This window comes from Marmota flaviventris, assembly GCF_047511675.1.
Source record: "Marmota flaviventris isolate mMarFla1 chromosome 5 unlocalized genomic scaffold, mMarFla1.hap1 SUPER_5_unloc_1, whole genome shotgun sequence".
Lineage (NCBI taxonomy): Eukaryota > Metazoa > Chordata > Mammalia > Rodentia > Sciuridae > Marmota > Marmota flaviventris.
Window position 1 is genome coordinate 724,970 of NW_027287679.1, and position 19,653 is coordinate 744,622.

Consider the following 19,653-nt stretch of genomic DNA (forward strand, 5'->3'; position numbering starts at 1 on the left):
AGAACCTCATACTGGATGAACGCACGGCTCACCCCTCCCTCTATGTGACACAAGATGGGCAGCATGTTTATTCCCTGTCTGTGAATCAAAATGTTCCTGATAGTCCTGAGCGATTTACTCTAATGCCATTTGTGCTGGGTCGGAACAGCTTCTCTAGTGGCAGTCACTACTGGGAGGTTCAAGTAGCAGGAAAGAGCAGGTGGGCTATAGGCCTCTGCTTGGATTCAGTAGACAGAGGAAGAGCTTACGAGGAGTCTTGTCCTGAAGCTGGTTTCTGGACCCTCTCCCTGAAGGATGGTCAGTACAAGGTGCTTTCAATGCACTCTTATAATATCAATGTCCCACTAGCGCCAGAAGTAGTTGGAATTTTTTTGCAATATGAAGAAGGTTTGATCTCTTTCTATAATGTGATAGAACTTACCATTCTCTTTACTCTCAAAAGCAAGTTCACCCAGCCCCTGAGGCCATATTTCTACCCTGGACCTCCTACTCCAGGAAGCACTTGGGGCCTAACCATCCTGCATTTTCCATGAGCTTCTGATTTTTCCCTAGAGAAGAATGGAGAAACATTCCCCAAGGGTCATCCTTATGGACCATGGGCACAGTGGCCATTCCCCAGGCAGGATGCTGGGGGGCAGGGGTGTGAGGATCCCCCAAGGACCCTGGCTGCTCCCAGTGCTGTGGGGACTGAATGATCCTCCTCACGGGACCAGCTCCACTGCTCATCAAACTCTGCCGTCCTAGCAGGATTCACTGCTGAAACTGATGAACATCATTTCTCAACAAATATCTCGTTTATATTTCTCACTATGCTTCACAGCTTATTCAGAGTATTTTACTTTTACTAATAAGTGGTTGCTTCTTCAGAAGTATACCCCAAGTGCTGCCTATTTCCATGACTATTTTTGAGCCAAAACAACTGACTGAAACACAGTTTTTGTTTTGTGGGGGAGAGGGGATATACTGAGGATTGAACTCAAGGGCACTCAAACACTGAGCCACATCCCCAGCCCTTTTTTGTATTTTATTTAGATACAGGGTCTCACTGAGTTGCTTAGTGTCTTGTTGTAGCTGAAGCTGAATTTGAATTCAAGATCCTCCTACCCCAGCCTCCTGAGCCCCTGGATTAACAGGAGTGTGCCACCATGCCCAGTGTTGAACACAGGTTTATACTAAGAATCATGATCTCAAGAAACTTGCATCCTGTAGCAGCTGACATACCTGGACTCTAAGACTTTTTCATGCAGGACCCATCTTATAAGCCTCTCCCAAGTTCCGACATTCTATAACACATTTCCTTAGCCTCCTTATCAATTTTTATATATTTAATTGACAAATGTTATATGTAAATTCACGGCTTAAAATATTGGATGTGTGTGACCATTGTGTATTTTTTATCACAATCACTTTTCATTAATAGACACACATAGTTTATTAAAAGTCCGAACCTACTCACTTTCCCATATAAAGTGGGTACACCTTGTCAGTACTCTCCAGTACCCACTGACTGCTCCAGGTCCAGGAAGACATGCTCTGCCCTCTGCTACCCTCAGGCTGAGTTTTGCATATATTCTGTGGATTCTGTAGTAAGTGGTCAACCCGAGCTTCCAAAACTAGGTTAAAGGCCATGGTCACCACAGCAGGAGTGTCAGCTCCAGGACGTCTCTTTCTTCCTGGAGTCACAGGACAGTATGAACCAAACCCTTGAGAGACAAACCAAGCCACCCCTCTCCAGAGTCCAAGATATAAAGCTCAGGTTTTAGCAAAACCCCAGGAAGCATACAGAGAAATTTAAACTCTCACACATTTGCAGGTTACAGCGCAAAATCACACAGCAGCTCAGGGAAGGTTCTGGCAGATTCTCATGAAGGTATCCAGACAAGCACCTTATGATCTGCAACCCCACGACCAGGTACATGCTAGAGAGAAATGAATGCATGTGAACACAGAAGCAGGTACCAAAACCTCAAGCAGCATTATTAATAGTATCTAAAAATTGGGACCAGTACTGTTACTTGGACATTGTATGAATAAATTTGTAATCCGTTCACAAGATGAATTACAATTTGACATTTAAAACATGAAACCCTGACACATTCAACCAGAATAGGACCCTCAGAGAAGCTGAGGTGGCTGACAGAATCAGAGTTTGAGAAGACTGTACCCTATCTTGTGTGGGGTTCTTGACAGGTCAACCAGGCTGTGCCCACGAAAATCCCAGTTTGTGGTGTTAGGAGGGGGAGGGCTACCTGGATGGGGAGGAAGATCAATCTGGAGAGGGGAGTGCTCCCCATGTGCCGAGTGGGTACATGATGTAAACCTAGAACAGAGTTGGCACCTGCTCCATGGAGGTCCTGGCATCCAGTGCTGGCCACTATCCTTCAAGGTGGCTGCTCATCGTCCTTGCTTCCTGTGGTTCATGCCCTGATGTCCAGGTGCTGCTGCCTTCATTGAGTAAGGGCTGACCCTCCAGTGGTGGAGATAACAGTGTGCACATCCATGGTTCATCCTCAAGGGTAGGTCCAAATGGGTCTCCAGCAGTACTCACTCTGTGGGAAGCCAGCACTACACCATGAGTACACTCACATGGCCCTGTGGAGGAGCCAGGGAATCTGAGTCTCCTGCTCAGAGCCTTGTGGACCAGGAGCCTTGAAGTGAGATTTCCAGCCCCACTGAGCCAACCTCAAACTGCAATGTGTGCAGAGATACAGAGATGAAGCTTCTGACCAAGGCCCGAATCCCTGAGCTGCAGTGGGGAAACCATGGCTGGTGCAGCGCCCTGGCTCTCTCACCTAACTCAGTCTGAGGGGTGTTCCTAGCTGGATGGGAAGGGTGCAGATTGTCTGTGGATTGTGTGTCACCAAGCATTGTAAATAACAATGACCTACAATCAGTAGGTTTGCTCTTTGAGGCACTATCAGTAAGTAATTCTGAAATACATCTGTGTAGTGTAGGCTTAGAAAAATGGGAAAGTATGTTAAAGGAAATGAAGCCTAGGTTTCTCATAGTTGGAAATGTTAGTACAAATATGAAGGGGAAGATTAAGATGTTTGCTTTGAAAACTCAGTAGCAGTGAGCACACCAGTGACTAGAGGTTGATCTGTAAAATGCTTCATTCAATGGAACTAGAGGTCTTTAGAGAAAAGGTGGCTTCCAGGAACAAGCAAGCCATGTGGGCTGGGCTCTTCAGTCTTGTTGTAAAGGAGGGAAGCTCTCAGACTGTGACATGAACAGAGACTAACTGTAGAACAGAGGAGGCAGCTGAAGAGGGGCCCTATGTTCAAATTTGAAAAACAATAAAATTCATAATTAAACAAATATTCCATGTTCCTTGTTGACAGAGATTGATAATGAGAAAAGCACCCTATGCCACATGAGAACAAACTCCTCCATTCAGTAGAATGTGAGCTGACAAACAGGGAAGGAATCTAGAACTGTCACATGGAGCCATGTGCTCACAAGGGCTCAGATCATTCCCCTACAGAGTACTGTGTCACACCTGTCCACAATGCACAGGCCTGCTGGACACCAGCTAGACCCACAATGGCAGTTCACTTGGATGATGTGTCACGCCCCTGACACAGAGCACTGGAGGCCTCAAGTCTCTGCTGCGGCCTCTCCAAGAACCCCCTCTCATGGTTCAATCTCAAGAAACCTTCACAGTAATCCCCGAGAGCTGCTCTGTGCCTTCCCTGTACAGCACACAGCCAACAATCCAGCAATCCTCAGGTCACAGAAAGAGGAATAGTCCCAGGGTAAAGAGCATGGAATAAGTGACACTAAAAGCAGCCCAGGCTCCTGAATTCTACAATAAATAAGAACATTAACAGGTGAAAAGGATGCTGTTGTCAGGAGTGGCAGAACTGTGGGGGAGCCGCTGATGGTGTGGGGTCAACGTTGGGTTGCACAATTCACAGAGAAGTCATAGATGCCCTTGTTCTTAGGACATACACATTGAATTATTTAATGAGGGGGAAATATGAAGTTTCCAAGTGACTCACAGAAAGTCTGCACATACATGGTGTGTAGCATGTGTACACATTTAGCACATATGAAGATCTTACCTGATACTTCTAGTCTTCAAACCCTCTGTGAGACTGAAACCAACCAAAATGCCACATTAAAAGATACACAGTATACATGTATAACACCCACTTAAGGACCTCCGCTGCCCTCTGAAGCAGAAGATACCTCCTATTGAGTGTCCTCTTTCCACACCACTCACTGTCCCTCCCACCACAACCACAGTCACCTCCCCTTGGTAACACACTGATGCTGCTAACCTTCATGCACACATAACTGAGCTCCATTCACACCTGCCAATAGCATGACTGCCACACCTCTATGCTTCATCTAAGAAACAGACGACCCTGTCAAGGTTGTTAAAACCCTCTCGAATGGCTTAAGAGCTGGCCAAGGCTTCCAAAACCCACCAGAAATAGAAAGAAAATGGGAAGAAATAGTAGATCTAGGAGATGGGAGGCAAAGTAAATACTCTGAGACCTGCAGAGACTTGAGGATTGGTTCCAGAGAATAAAATAAGCCCAAATTTCTAAAGCCCAAACCGAGACCAGGTTGGAGAAGGGGAAAGGTCAACAGAGAGAGAAAGAGGGAGGAGAAAAGCACATAGGTTAACCATTCACAAGGTTTGGAGCAAAAAGTAGAAAAAAAATTAAAATGTGATAGTACATTGCTGTTCGAGCAGTAGATCAACCAGTCCAAAACAAAACTGTAAATAGAAAGCCCTGAGGGCACTGCCGTGGTTGTGGGGAGTCCACAGTTGACCAGTGACCCCCTTAGACAGCACAGCCTCTGCCCACCTCCAGACAGCAGCAGATTAAACCAGAACACCCTGCAGTGGCTTCTCTTCAGAATCCAGCTAGAGAGGACGTGTAACTGGATCACTACTAGCTGAAAGTGGCAACAACCCCCTGCCCCTGACCAGGAACAAGGACCACGGGGTGGAGCAGCCCACCTGGGAAGTTTAGGAAGGACCCAGGACTCAACTAGGCTGCCACCAGGCAGACAGAGAAGGAGCAGAGGCCCACAGCTGGAGGAGGTGGAAGTCAGAGCTCAGATCTGGGCAGCAAGGCAATTTAGGGCCTGAGCATAGGGAAGGGGCAGGGGACCTTAGAACAGCTGCCCAGGAAGAGCCTGAGTTGTAAGAAACCTGGAGAGACTGTGCCTCTGACCATGCACCCACATGGGCCAAAGCTCAGACAAGCCGCCTGAATGTTCACAGCATAGAGTTGTGGATCCCAGATTGTGGCTGTGGCTGGGGAAAGCAGGGCAGCCATGCCTGAGTCCCCAGGGAGCTTAAAGAGAAAGTGCCCAGACCTTTACCACAGCAGAAACTCTGCAACTGCTAGAAGAAAATGTGCACCCAACACTCCTATATGGTAGCACAAGAACCGACTTCCTTAACAGAGTCCCAAATTGTAAGAAAGAAAAGGGAGAAACAATAATTGGGGTGGCATCAAGTTAGACTGATTCTGTGTAACAAGAGAAGCGATTAACAACATGAATCAAGAGCCTAGAGAATGGGAGAAGGCTTTGACACCTGCTTCCCAGATAGAGCATTAACATCCAGAATACACAAATAATGTTAAAAAAAAAAAACCAAAAAAATATAAATGGGCAAAAGAATTAAAAAAGATACTTCTCAAAAGAAGAAAGACAACTGGCCAACGAATATATGAAAAAATATCCAACATCTATAGCAATCATGTAAATGCAAGTTGAAACTACATAAAGATTTCATTTCAGTCCAGGGAGAATGTCAGTTTAAAGAATGCAAGTAAAAGTAAATATTGGTGAGGATATGGGGGAAAGTACAATCACACATTGTTTGGGGAGACTGCAAATTATTACAAACACTCTGGCAAACCTTTGGAGATTTGTTGAAAAACTAGGAATGGTACTATCATAGAACCCAGCTATCCCACTCCTTAGTATTTACCCAAAAGAACTCAAATCAGCATACTATAGGGATGCAGCCACAATATTGTTTATAGCAGCACAACTCACAATACCAGACTGTGGAACCAACCCAGGTGCCCTTCAATAGATGAATGGATAAAGAAAATGTGGTGTATATTCAATGGGGTATTACTCAGCCATCAAGAAAAGAAATCAGGGCATTTGCTGGAAAATGGATGGAACCAAAGAACATCATGCTAAGTCAAATAAGCCAGACTCAGAAAGCCAAAGGATGAATGTTTTCTCTGATATGTGGAAGCCAGTCCAAAGTAAGGGAGGCAAGGGATAGAGTGGGAGAGAGGGAAAGGTAAAAGAGGGGGGATTCCACCAAAACAGAAGAAAGACTCATGGACTAGATCAAGAGGATTGAGGAGCGGGAGGAGGAATAGAATAAGGGAAGAGCAGTGGAATGGATCTGATCCAACTTTCCTATGTACACATATGAACCTACCACACTAAGTCTCACCTTGAGGTATATCCACAAGGCACTATTTTTTAAAAAAAAAGTAAATAGCAGAAAAATCAGTACAGTAGAGGGAAGGGATCAGGAAAAGCAGGATGGGAGAGGAAGGAGAAGTTCTGGGGACTGAACTAGAGTAATTATATTACATAATTTTATCATTATGTGAAAATAAATCCTAATGCTCTGTATTACTGAAATGCACCAATAAAAAATGTCAGAGTCACTCATTGATAACTGAGATATTGTTTCAAGACCCCAATATCTCAGCTCTATTTGATTAACAATGCCGTAAAAATGAGAAACTCCATTCTAACCCTGTAAACGAAGCTTTCACTATTGCTTTTCCTCATTTTTACCAGTATGAAATGTTTCTGCTCTGCCAAGGACAAATTAGGATCCTCTCTGTAAAACCAGTTGGACTTGGCACACCACTCAAAATCTCCCCAAGTTGTGTCCAGAACCAGTGTCATGACATAAGTACAAATATGACATTGCTTCTTCCTGGAGAATGGGGTGTCTGCAGCCAGTTGGAGGCTCTGGCTAGAGGCCCAAGGCTTCCCTCCTTGAGCAGCCGATTAAGTTCACACCCCAACTCCTTTCCTTATCAGGCTCCCATTCAGGAGCCCCATGTACCTACCTATCTCCCTGAGCCAGAAACCCTGCCCCTGGAACCTGGAACCTGGGGAATTATTCAAATCAGCCAATCCACAGGGTGCAGAGAACCCTAGACAGCCCCAACCCACCAATCCTGCCTCAGATGCTCCCCAGAGCCCAGCCTGTCTCCTGGCCCTGGGGACAACTCTCTCAGTGGCCCTGCCTGGCAGCCTGCTCTTCTTCAACCTGTAAGTAACACTTCTGCTTTTCATCTACCCAGGCTCAGTGTTGTGTCTCATCATAAAAGAAAGATTCTTGTTCTTGCTAGAACCTTAAGGGGGGTGGATCAGGACTTTCACTGGGTCCTTAGGAAACCTGAGTTTCTGTGGCAATTAGAGAGAAATGCAGGGTTCAGCTCCATTTATCACCAGAATTGCTGAATAAACTGAGACTTGTTTTTTGTTTTGTTTTGTGTACTTTGCAGTATTATTTATGGTATTTATATTGCCATCATCATATTCACATGTCTTTCTATGAGTTCAGCCACAGTAAAATGGGTCCATTTTCTTATTTGATTCTGAGTCTCCAACCCATCCCTAGATTTGCCTAACTGCTTCCTCCTCAGGAGGCAGAGCTGCTCCCTTTTCCCACTCACCTGTCAGGTGAGTGGCTCACACAGCAATCAGCCTTTCCAGGTGGCTCTGGGACTGGACCTCTCACCTCCCCATGCAGCCTCTTCCTTTTCCTGCCTGCATCCCAGAGGGACACCAGCTCCATCCTCACTACAGCAGGCCTGTTAGCCTTGATTCTAAGCTCTGACTTCTGAGGGCAAAGCTTCCAAGAACCCATGTGCGAGAGTTCGCCTGGACCGCGAGAGTTCGCCTGGACCTCCATTGTTTCCTCCCCAGGGTTTTGGTCAGTGAATGTCAGCAGTCAGCATTAACCTTCTTTCCCCAGGGTTCTGTTTTAGAGTTCCCTCTGTGGCTGCAGCCCAAAGGCACCTCCTGCATGCCCACCAGTAGGTGGCGCTAGTCTTACTCATTCTTTATTTGGCCTCTAATAAGAGTATTTCCTCCTGTGGCTTTAGGTTGGCTGTCCCATCCAGCATTTGAAGACATAACAGTCACATGAAGTTGTCACCTCCCCAGTTAATGCACAGTTTTCAATTCTGAATCAGAAAACCCGACATGGACCCTAAAATAGAAAGCCTTCTGGGCCAGAATGTTCCCTGCCCTGAGGCGCTGGCTTCCCAGGTGATCAACAGCCTGCCTTGCTTTTCTTCCTCCTCAGCTGTCCTTACTATGGAGCAAGTGGAAGAAGAGTCCACTTACCTCCTGCTTCTGCTTCCCACATGCAGGTGTCCAGGAGGCCAGCTTTCTGTCCAGGGATCCTGTTCACAGTGTTTCAGGAAGAGCGTGCACAGCAGTGAACCAGAGGAAGGACTTGACCCAGGACAGCCCCTGGGAGGACAGAGGTCTGAGACCCTAGGATGCAGCCCTGGAACAGGAGCCTCAGGACCCTCCTGCTCTGCCTCCTGATTCCCTGGCCAGGCGCAGGTGAGTGACAAAGGGCACAACTGCCCTTTCCTTTCCCTGGTGCCTGGCTCAGGCTCCCTCCTCCTCAGGTGCCCCTGAGCCCAGCTCATTCCCCTTTGCTGGAGCTGAAGCCCAGATGCTTCTGAATTCAGTCTGTCCTTCTGGCTCTTGCTGATTCCTGTTCTTTTCTCAATCCTTTGTGAGGATAAAGTGACCCAAGTATCTAAAGCTGTTTTTTTTTAATTATGTATGTATGTGTGTGTGTGTGTGTATATATATACACACACACACATACATACCTATATGGTTGTAGATGAACACACAGTATCTTTATTTATTTTTATGATCATATAAATCTTTCACCTTTTACTGAAGCTGTGTCTTAGGGGTCTTTTCTGATTAATTCTGCTCAAATTTGTTTGCATCTTCTCTAAAGCTGAGCCTGGAGTACAGGTGCCTCCTGGGGACACTGGCTGCCCTCTGACAAACCTGGGGACAGAACTTAGGGACCCCAGGGACCATTGCTCCCACCCAATATGCAGACCCTTCTTGGAGTCTTTAGCTTCTTCCTCTCATGGGATTTGATTTCTTGTGTCTGTCCCTGTTGTGTTTGGCCCTGACTGGGAAAAACGTACACCCAGTGTGTGGGACAGCATCCTCAGTGGCTTTGACACATGGAGGTGGCCTATGTCTTGAAGTTTTGGTGTTTAACAAGAGTTTATGTGAGAGCAAAGCTCACTTCCAATAAGGTAATTGACCTACATGAGGACCCAGGAGCTTATAGATAGAAACAGAGACGTTCCATTGAAATGAAAACCACCAACATTAAAATGAAAGATCAAAGCATGTTAGAAAAAAAATACATATTTACTCCAAGAAAGCCATCCTGATGGACAAGAAAATCAGTAGACATGGTTTCCAAAACAGGTAGGAGACAAGTTTAGATTGTAGGCTGTGTCAGCCTACCACCTCAGAAGTCCCCATCTGTTAAGATCCCAAGAAGGCACCTAGCACCTTGCAAGAGGACCTGGTCACCTCAGTGAAAAACTTCCTTTTGCTAATTTCCCCTTAGCTGTAAGATTCTCTGAAGTCCTTTCCTCTGGTTCCATGATCAGCAATGAGGGCATGATTGGGTCTAAGGGGATCAGGATTGGGTCTAAGGGGATCCAGCAGGAGGAGGGCCATCTAGAAGTCTAGTGGTATGTGTCTTGCTGCCTCTGTCATCCCCCAGGGCACCTGAAGAAGGAGCTTGTGTCTGAGGTCCTATGTCATGAAGCAAAACAGATATAGGACTTCTGGCCTCTTCTTCTTGGAAACAATTGTCATTTGCTGCCCCTGCTGAGGTCCTGCAGCCTGGCAGGAGAGTCCCTGATCTCTGTTATCTCCCCTGGTGGCACTGTTAGTACCTGTTGAAAGAGGTGAGACAAGTGAGGTCCTCCATGAAGGACCTCCTGCAGACGACGAGCAGGCTGTGCTCATCTCTGGCCTGTAGTCATGCTGTGTCACACACAGGAGGGGTCTTCTCCTGTCAGAGCACGAGCAAGTCCTGCCATTTCCTAGTTATTTTAATGTCCTTTTGTCCCCAAGGTCAGGTCTTCCTCTGTCTCATCATCTTCTGGTGACTTCAGTGTCAACCTAGTCACAGGCTGTGCCACACTGACTTGAAAACCGAGCTCCATGATGCTCTGACAACTGGAATTTTTTAAGAAAATGCCAAGATGACCCTCAAAAGTTTCCCAAATCCAGCATTTTGGCTTTTGAAACACTTCAGATTTGTGATTTTCAGGTAGGAATACTGAACTAGTATAGTTCATACAAATATTGCAAAATCCAAAGATACTGAATTCTGAAACCTGTCTGAGCACCCTAATGATGACAGTTCAGGCCAGTACCACTGCTTTAGCTTTCAATTTTGGAAATTCTCTTTAAAAAATAAACAGAATAAATTTGATTTTTGACCTTTTCTATGGTGCTTGAAAACCATTTTTAACTGTTAGCATTTTGTTTTGTTTTGTGTTGTTTTACATCATTCTGGTGACTTTCTTAGGCAGGTAACACTTATTTTCAATGGTGCATTGATACTGGAAAGTCCTAGGGATGGATGCAATTGTTCCCTTACATTTAAATTGGCTGCCAGGTCACTTTAAGTCCTTCTCTGACACCACTCAGTTCTAGATTTATCCACACCAGCTCTGTGTGCAGTGAATCGCCTCAGGTATGACACCACCCACTCAAAGTTGCTGGAACCACAGCTTAAGGGCTCAGTCCACAAGACCACCCACAGCAGGGGCTACCTATACCTTTGTTCTCCTGACCATGGACTTAGGGGTTCTTGTGACAACCCTCAGAACTCAAAGAAGCATGATGTTTAACATCCAGTTTCATCACTGGGGATATAATGTGGGAAACTCACATGCAGGAGGTCCTCAGGGCAAGGTAGGTGGGGCCCTCCCTGGTGGACTCTGGTGTACCCCTGGCAATACCTTGCTGTGTTCACCATGTGGAGGTTACCTTGCCCGGCTGTTTCAGAGGTCATGAAAGTTTCTTCACAAAGACCTGGCTGAGCTAGCCATTGCCCACTGGGGAGAGAACTCAGTCTCCAGGCCCCTCCTGTCCCTGGAGGCTGGGGTATGGCCCGTAGGTCAAACCCTCACTTCCAATGCCACCCTCACCATGTCTAAGGACAGCCAGGAGCCAACCAATTAGAATGATCCTCAGAGTGGTCATAGGGGACAATAAGAAGTAAGGAAAAAGAGTACTGGCACTCTTTTGTGGATATGCCAAAGCTTCTATTGTCCACTAGAGAAAACTTAAAAAACAATGTGAAGCCTGTCTTGAAGATTAAGCCTATCAGTATAGACAGGTGATGACCCTACAGGCCATTACTGAATTTTAACTAGGTAGATTTCCAGAACTCCTATTAAATGGTCTCCTGGGGCTTTGGGAGGGATGGGAGACTTCATGTAAGAAAGAACAAGGCAGGAGTTCAGATCCCTGTTCTCACGTGACGAAGAAGGACTGGACAAAGGAACCATGAACTTCAGTTTGGCTAATTTTCTGCCTACATGATATAATCCCCAATGATTTGTTTTTGTGCTTTGTCTGAGATTTCTGTGCAGAAATTTTTTTTTTTTTAATTTGTAGTTTAACAACTCATTCATGTAAATGGAACTTTAAAAATGTTAAGTGAATTGAGGACTAGGAAAGTAGTGCACATACCTTTCAAGGCTTTTGATAATTTATTTTCAATTTTAATTGATTTAATTGATTTTATCTGGTACATATCAACATAGATATGTATATTTTCATGTTGTACAATATGATGCTTTCATATTTTTATCTATTGCAAAATGTTAAGTCAGGGTAACTATCTGTGCCTCCTCAAACACACCACCTGTCATGGTGAAGTCTTCAGCACCTTCCTTCTGCTTCTGAGAAGCACAGTGGGTCGCTGTTGCTTGCAGTACTCTGCTGTGGGCAGCCCACCACCTCCCATCACCCAGAGAGCTGCGCCCAGGGCCCACTGTGCAGCCTCCAGGTAGCTCCTCCCTCTCTCCCCCTTGTGCCCATTCTGCTCTCAGCTTCCTGGAGCTCCCCCTGCTGGGGTGTTGGGTAGGAGCGCAGTCCTGCAGAACTTCTCCTAGCCTGGCTTCTTTCACTTCACCTGAGGATCTGGAGATCCCACCCTGTTGTCCATAAAGGACAGATTTCATTCTTTTTTAAGCTGGAATAACTCCATTCTGCATATGTGCCACTTGTCTTTAATCCACTCACGTATTACTGGAGACCTGGGCTGATTTAGTATCCTGGATACTCTGCATAGTGCCGCAAGAAACTCAGAGCATAGAAGTCTCTTTGGTATTGGGATTGGGGTTTCACTTCATTAATTTTAATTTTTTTTAACCTTTCCACCCAGGGACACAGCACCACTAAGTGAGGACACCCCACCCCCAGATTTTTCTTTTCTTTCTTTCTTCTTTTTTTTCTATTTTTTTTTTTTTTTTTTTTTTTTTGGAAAGGGGTCTTGATAAAATATCAAAGCTTGTCTTGAGCTTGAGATCCTCCTGCCTCAGCTTCCCCAGTCACTGGGAATACAGGTGTGCACCACTGTGCTTGCCAATTTCATTTCCTTTGTCTATGTATACAGTAGAATCATTACTGCCTCCTGTTGTAATTTATTTATTTATTTATTTATTTATTTATTTATTTATTTTTTTTTTTTGCGGGAGGTACTGGGGATTGAATTCAGGAGTACTCAACCATTGAGCCACATCCCCAGCCCTATTTTGTATTTTATTAGAGACAGGATCTCATTTAGTTGCTTAGTGCTTTGCTAAATTGCTAAGTGTGGCCTTGAACTCATGATTCTCCAGCCTCAGTGCCTCCTGAGCCACTGGCATATGCCACCATGCCCAGTCTAATTTTAATAATTTTAAGAACCTCCATGCTGTTCCTGACAATGGCTGGGCTAATTAGCATCTCCACAACAGTGTGCAATGATTCCATTCCTCCACATCCTGACCAACCTTCTTCTCTTTGTCTTTTTGATGGTAATTGCCTTTTCATGGAAGTGAGGTGATATCTCATTTGGTTTTCTCTTGGAGGCACACTGGGAGGTGAGTTTGCAGGATCCTATGGTTTTCCTGTTTGCCAAAGGCTGCTCCAGCACATTCCCAGCCTGAGCGTGCAAGGGCTACCTTCCTCCACATCCTAGCTGATGCTTCTGCTCTTTCTACAAAAGCCTTTCTACTTTGGTTTAAAGGGAGCATCTCCTGGTGGCTTGGTTTGCTTTTCTCAATGACTGATAAAAATCTTTCCATATTCTTGCTGGTCATTTGTTTGTTCCTTGGAAAATGTCTACTCATATCTCTTTATGGTTTTTTTATAAGCTTATTTTTCACTGTTCATTTTCCTGTGTTTTGGCATCTGACACATATGTGGCTGGCACACCTGCTTTCTCCTCTTTGGGTGTCCTTTGGCTTGTCTCTGCTGTGTGACCTGGTTATTTGATGGTACCCGCTGGTTCATTTTGGCTTTTATCCCCTCTAGTTTTTTGTATCATATTCAAAAATTATTGGCAACACCAATTCCAGGCAGCATTTTTCATTTTCTTATAAAAATGATACATTTGGGGGTTTTACACTTATTACCTAACGCAGGTTATCTAACCCTGGTGTGCAGAGGGTCAGATTTTACTCTTCCACCTGAGGATATTCAGTTCACTCAGCTCTGTTCATTAAGCTGTGTCCTTTCCACAGTCCACATTCTTGGACCCTTGCTGGATTTAGACCACAGCCTAGGTGTGGGCTGAGCTCTGGGCTCCTTGTCCCTTGTGCTGATGTGTGCCTGTGTCCATGACAGCACCTAGTGCTCTGCTCACTCCACAACTGAGGTCCTTAGAAACCAGCAGCTGTGCTCAGGCTGCCTCACTCTGCCTGCTGGAGGGTGTCCACTCTTCATGAGCTGTGCGTTTCCACAGGGACATTCAGGATTTGGAGTCTATTAATTGTGAATAAACCATTTTACATTTTATTTTTTTAAAATCAATTTAAAACACTGTGCTGTGTCCTACACAGTGTGTGCTGAAAATCACACGCTGTGTAATGGTTATGTCCACTTAATTAGCAACCACCTTGCTGCACATAGTGGTTCTTGTGTGGAGAGACCTCACAGCTACACTTGAGAACACAGTGTGCCATCCTGACTTGTGGGCACATTGGTTTACGCCAGAGACAGCAGAGCTCATGTTGATCTCAGTGGGCAATAGGAACTTTTAAAAATATTAATTCATCTTTTTAGTCCATAAATACTGCGATACAGTTCCTTTGATTTTTGCTTCTTTAGTTTCCTCCACTAGTGCTTCACAGTTTTGGAACACACTCAGTCCTGGTGATGCCGCCCCTGGGTGTGGACCCAGGGCTCAGCTCATGCTGCTCTGGGGCATCTCCACCTCCAGGAAGGCTCTCAGCCTCAGTGTCTCAGGCCCTGCTGCACCTTCCCAGCCTGTGGCCTTGGGATGCTCCCTGAGGAGGCACATGGGGCTGGAGCAGCTCAGAGCCTGAGGTCTGTCCAGACCAAGGCTGAGCTGCCCTCCCCTCCACCTGGTGCTGCTGTCTCCAGCTCTGGGGTGAGGTGACATGGGCCCAGCCAGCACAGGAGCTGGAATATGTGACCTGGCACACTGATCTTATACCTGAGAAAATATTCTGTCTGTATTATTTTGTAGCATAAAATTATTCTAATTTCTTTGAAAATATATTTTAAAATATATATGTAGAACATATATAGTTGTAGAACAAATATGTATGAGCATATATATAGAATATATATCTTAATTCATTGAACTTATATTTTACTCCATTCTTTAACGCAAAGAAACATAGTATACTCATTACTATAATGCTTGCTTTTCATCTTAATAATTACATACAATAGGACAAGTACCCGAATCACCCATTGGCTGATTCCCTCATATCTATAATCAGGATGATCTCTGTAACACATACACTTCTTATGGGAAATCATAATGGATTATATGAACTTACTTCCCACCCTAGGCCACTGCAAGAGCAAAGTTGAACATCTGCAGGTTTCCCTGAGGTGCCATCAGCATCTGGGCCTCTCTTGCCTCCTCTGCTAATGTTGCCAACCTCCCTGTGTTAGGTCGGCTCATGGTGCTAATGCAGCTGGTCTGCTTCTCTCCTCAATCCCAACCATGCCTGCCCCAGACTGAGGAATGACTTTATCCTGCTTTCTCTCCATCACTTGCAGGGCAATTCCAGGTGATGGGACCAAGATCACCAGTCATTGCCATGGTGGGGAAAGAGGCTGTGTTCTCCTGCCACCTCAGGCCAGCCATGGATGCGCAGCAAATGGAGGTGACATGGTACAAAAATCATCAGTCGGGCCTGGTGCATGACTATAGGAATGGCCAGGAACACGTGGAGCAGCAGCGACTAGAATATTGTGGGAGGACCCAGTTTCTGAAGGGGAACATCAGCCAAGGGCAGGTGGCCTTGAGGCTCCAGCCCATCCGGACTTCAGATGGAGGGGACTACAGGTGTTTATTTGCAAGCTCCACAGGGTACAGTGAAGCACAGTTCAAGCTGTTAGTCACAGGTGAGCCCTGGCATGAATACTCTGAGACATAGTGTGTTGTAGTTTTTTCCTAACAGCACTCTGTGGTGTGCATGGCCAGAGGTGGCTGAGTCCACACAAACAGGGAGCTGGAATCCAGAATGCCAGAGCTGAGCCTCACCTGGGCGGCCCACTCTGGCTGCACCATATCTCAGTAGAAATCCACTCTCCTCCCTTTTCTTTCTCTCTGTGACTGCTGAAGGAGAGGTGTAAGCAGGGAGCACAGTGTGTCCTAACTCTGAAATGTCCTAGAGACACTTCTTGGTCTGAAGATGTCACTCTCTTTTCCAAAACCCAGAAGCAGCTTGATGTGCAGGAGGGTTCTGAGCAGTCCACCAGCAAGCCTGACTGTCTGACCTCATTCCAATGCACACAGACGTGCCACTGAGCAGTCGGACATGGTGTTGTACACTCTTCTTAAACACCCTTGTCTGTTCAGGTCACAGCTTGTGTTTGTGCCTTACATCCCTCTTCTACAGAGATGTGGCTCCCCTCCTGTCCTGAGTGGCTGAAAGAGTGAGGAAGGTTTCTTTCCTAGACACTGGATTTGCCAGATCCCAGATGCTTCTGCTCTGGCTCAGAGGACTTCTGCCAGCAAACAGAGAACAGCTTCCCACAGCTGTCCCACTTTGTGCCCAGATTCCTTGCAAGCACACACCTTTCCCCTTGAAGCTAGGCCCAGGATACTAGGGCCTTATGCTTGCACATGTGTGTTCTGAGCTTCAACAGTGGGTCACTAATGCATTCCCAGCAATCTACATTTTATTACATGATTGCAGGAGAGGTTCTCCAATATACTACTCCTCAGAATTTCTCCTCAGCAGAAGAAAAAGTGGTATATGTTTCTCTTACCGCAAAACACACAGAATTAAAAGAAACTAGGGCCTATGTTCAGCTTTCGAATTTGAAGTATGTACATATATTAGGCACAACATAAGGGAACCCACTCAACACTGTAAGAATCCAAAGTATCTCCAGCATATCCAAATGTATAGTTGAATTTATAGTTTACCATGGGCAGTAGAAATGTTCTGAACTTTATTCCCCACTAAGGACAATATCACACCCTTATCTCCCAACTGTAGCTGTCTCACAACCACCCCTATGCTTCAGATCTGGAGGACAGAGATAGCCTGAGGGGAAGCCACACCTCCTTTCTCTATTGATATTGTCTAGAGCATTTCCATTCAGACTTGTCAGCATCTGAAGGCCACTCCTTAGAGCAGGAAGTGGGAAGGTGCTCCACAGCTGGGTAGGCACTTCCCCAGCTAAGAAGTTCATTACCCCAGAATGCACTGCCCAGGTGCAGCTTAACCCCTATAAATCATACAGGAATGCCAGTCCCACAGCCACCTGGCTAGTGTGTCTCACACAGAGCCCTGGCCTATTGCACCAGACAACAGCCCCAGGGCTTCCCCTATGAGAAGAATTTCTGCAGGAGGCCTGAGCAGGAAGAGGGTGAGTGAATGTTGGGGAGCAGTTTACCACAGGAGCCTCTAATCCACACGTGCTCTTCAGTTCTCAACCACGATGGATGGATGGATGGAGGGTCTCAGCCCTACTGTAGTGAGCCTGAGAAGAAAGGATGAGTCATGAGTCCTAGGAAAGGGGGAAAGAAAATGGTCCAGATGGTGTTTGACCACTTGTATACGCACTGGTCTAACAAATTCAATTTCTTTCTCAAAAACATAAAAAAACGTCTTTTGGGTGCACAATTTTCATACTCCAGCTTTCACAAGCAGGAGAGTTCAGAGCCTGCAGGTTGACCAGTAAGCCAAAGTCCATTGGCTTCAGGGGGCAGAGCCATTGGCCTCCTAACACAACAGTCTCTTTTTATCTCTCTCTCTCCCTCTCTCAATCCCAGCCTCAGGCCAGGATCCTCATATTCATGTTGAACCTGGTCCCAGTGGGAGCATTAAGCTGACCTGCACATCCCCTGGGTGGTACCCGGAGCCAGAGGTACAGTGGAGTGGCCCAGGACAACTCCAACTGGAACCTGCCTCAGAGGCAAACTCAGTAGAAGGAGACGGCCTGTTCCGTGTGGAGTCCTCTGTCTCAGTAGAGGAAAGTTCCAGAGAACATGTGACTTGTTCCATCAGGAACCCTGTCCTCAATGAGGAGAAGAAGGGCCACGTGTCCATGGCAGGTCAGTTCCCTCCCAGGTGCTCCTCCAGAGGTTCCAGTGCAGATAGAAAGCTGTGAGGAGCAGAGACCCCTGACACAGACTGCAATGAGGGTCCAGTGGGTGCCTTGTCACTCTTGAGTGGGGACTTCCTCAGATGTACCCCTGTGCACTCCTGCTGAGGTCAACAAGGTCATTATTTCACAGGGTAGAAGTGGATATGCCAAAGCCTTCAAGGGTAACAGGGCTGACAGGGGTCTGTCAGAGCCCCTTGGAACTTTCCACTGCCCGGACTCACCCTGCACAACAATTGAGATTCTTCCCCCACTTGTCAAGTTTACCTAATGTGCTTATCACAGCCACCTCTGTGACCTTGACACATGCAGACTGTTTTGTGCTCAGGTTCCAACTAGTAAAAAGGGCTAATAATAGTGTGTCCTTGTGAGTTTGGAATAAGGGTTAATGACACAATTCTTTTCACAGGCAGAGAGGACCAAGCACCCAGGTGTGCCCTCCACCTCTGCAGAGTGTCTGTCAGGGAAACACAGCCTGCCCCCAACTCTGCCCTGCACCACCCCTCCCTCTCCCAGTCAGGGAGCAGAGTGCAGTCTGTGCTCCAGGGTGTTCTCAGGCCCTTCTCTCCCCAGCTTGCCCCACCCTTCCTGGCACCTCACATCAGCACCTGTACATACCCACCCTCTGGTGCTCATGGGCACTGGGGGGCACTATCTTTGTATCTCCCCTGAAGTGGCATTTTCTGCTGGTCCTTCAATACCTAAATCAGGAGCTCTCTTTTCTGGAATACTCCCCCACCCAGTGTGCACCTGTGTCCCTTCAGTCCTCAGCCTGCCCTTAGACACACATCTATGTGACGACGAGGACAACTGGACAAAGGGACCCATGATGAAGGCAGTTAGTACCTCAGGAGGGAGGGGGAGGGCAGGTGAAGGTGTATTGTATCTGCAGTCTGTTCCTCAAGAGCTGGTCCCAGAGGATCTCACATGATTCTGAACTTCCTGCGAATCTTACCCCAGGTGGGCTCTGCGTGGCAGTACCGTTAGGGGCATTGGGATGCCCTGGCATTTCCCTCAGGCACCCTGAACAGCTCAGCCCTCAGCCCAGGCAGGCCAGCGCCATCCTCAGAAGCCCTGAGCAGACAACTACCCAGTGGGCTTCCCAGCGGGAGCACTGCATGTGGAGCTGGTCTCACAGTGCCTGCTGGGTTACTTTCCTCTCTTCAGCCTGTCCACATAGCTGCCTGTTTGACAGGGCAGTTCGGGGCCTGCCCAGGCTGGGGGGAGGCAGGAAGCGGAGGTCCTTAGGAGTGCTGGGAGGGCTGGGGAGGCTTGAGGTCTCTGATGCCTGGTGACGTCTCCATGAGGAAACAGGAAGGACTCGTCCCCATCAGCCAGGCCACCTGCAGTCAGCCTAGATCTCAGAGCCATGGTCCTGTTTTCCAGGTGACCTGTTCACCAGGGTGAGCCCCTGGACTGTGGTGCTGGCTGTGTTTGATGTTCTTGTGGCTGTCAGCTTGGCGGTCATCAGTGCTATCCTCATGAGGACCACAAAAGCCAAAGGTAAATGGAAAGAGTGGGGCTCACATCATTTTTGGCATTTTCATGGGATAGCTATAAAGTTAACAGGGAAATGGACTCAGGATCCTTCATCATTACAATTGCAGAGGAATCACCTGAGGAGCAAGAGGTCATTCACCTGCACAATCAAATCTTGTGCTTGACCTCATCTTGGACTGTGTGCTTGCTTTAGTCTGCCCATGCAGACAAGGAGAACCACTTGTTCAGGAGGGATTGAGTCCTCTCCAA

General features: G+C 46.7%; 2 protein-coding genes and 1 long non-coding RNA gene across 8 annotated transcripts in view; 2 read left to right on the forward strand and 1 right to left on the reverse strand.

Moving 5' to 3' along the window:
- Positions 1-2,053, forward strand: part of LOC114081926 (butyrophilin subfamily 1 member A1-like) — a 30,543-nt gene extending 28,490 nt beyond the window's left edge. The window contains exons 8-9 of one of the 2 annotated variants that reach the window (XM_071607090.1): positions 1-297; positions 1,814-2,053. In XM_071607090.1, coding sequence (XP_071463191.1) covers positions 1-297; positions 1,814-1,893 — 377 coding nt within the window. In that variant the 3' untranslated portion in view covers positions 1,894-2,053. The other variant, XM_071607089.1, reaches the window with a different exon arrangement.
- On the reverse strand, positions 1,834-7,774 carry LOC139703600 (uncharacterized). The gene is made up of 3 exons (XR_011705788.1): positions 7,692-7,774; positions 2,339-2,549; positions 1,834-1,919 (listed from the first exon to the last, which is right to left on the reverse strand). It is a non-coding gene; the product is annotated as an uncharacterized lncRNA (long non-coding RNA).
- The window catches only part of LOC139703599 (butyrophilin subfamily 1 member A1-like), a 21,861-nt gene continuing 9,360 nt past the window's right edge, over positions 7,153-19,653 (forward strand). For 3 of the 5 annotated variants that reach the window (XM_071607084.1, XM_071607087.1, XM_071607088.1), the window contains exons 1-6: positions 7,153-7,284; positions 8,124-8,289; positions 8,394-8,592; positions 15,343-15,690; positions 17,573-17,854; positions 19,291-19,407. In XM_071607084.1, coding sequence (XP_071463185.1) covers positions 8,526-8,592; positions 15,343-15,690; positions 17,573-17,854; positions 19,291-19,407 — 814 coding nt within the window. In that variant the 5' untranslated portion in view covers positions 7,153-7,284; positions 8,124-8,289; positions 8,394-8,525. Of the gene's footprint in view, positions 7,285-7,887; positions 7,952-8,123; positions 8,290-8,393; positions 8,593-15,342; positions 15,691-17,572; positions 17,855-19,290; positions 19,408-19,653 lie in introns of those variants that run through there. The other 2 variants (XM_071607085.1, XM_071607086.1) reach the window with 2 other exon arrangements.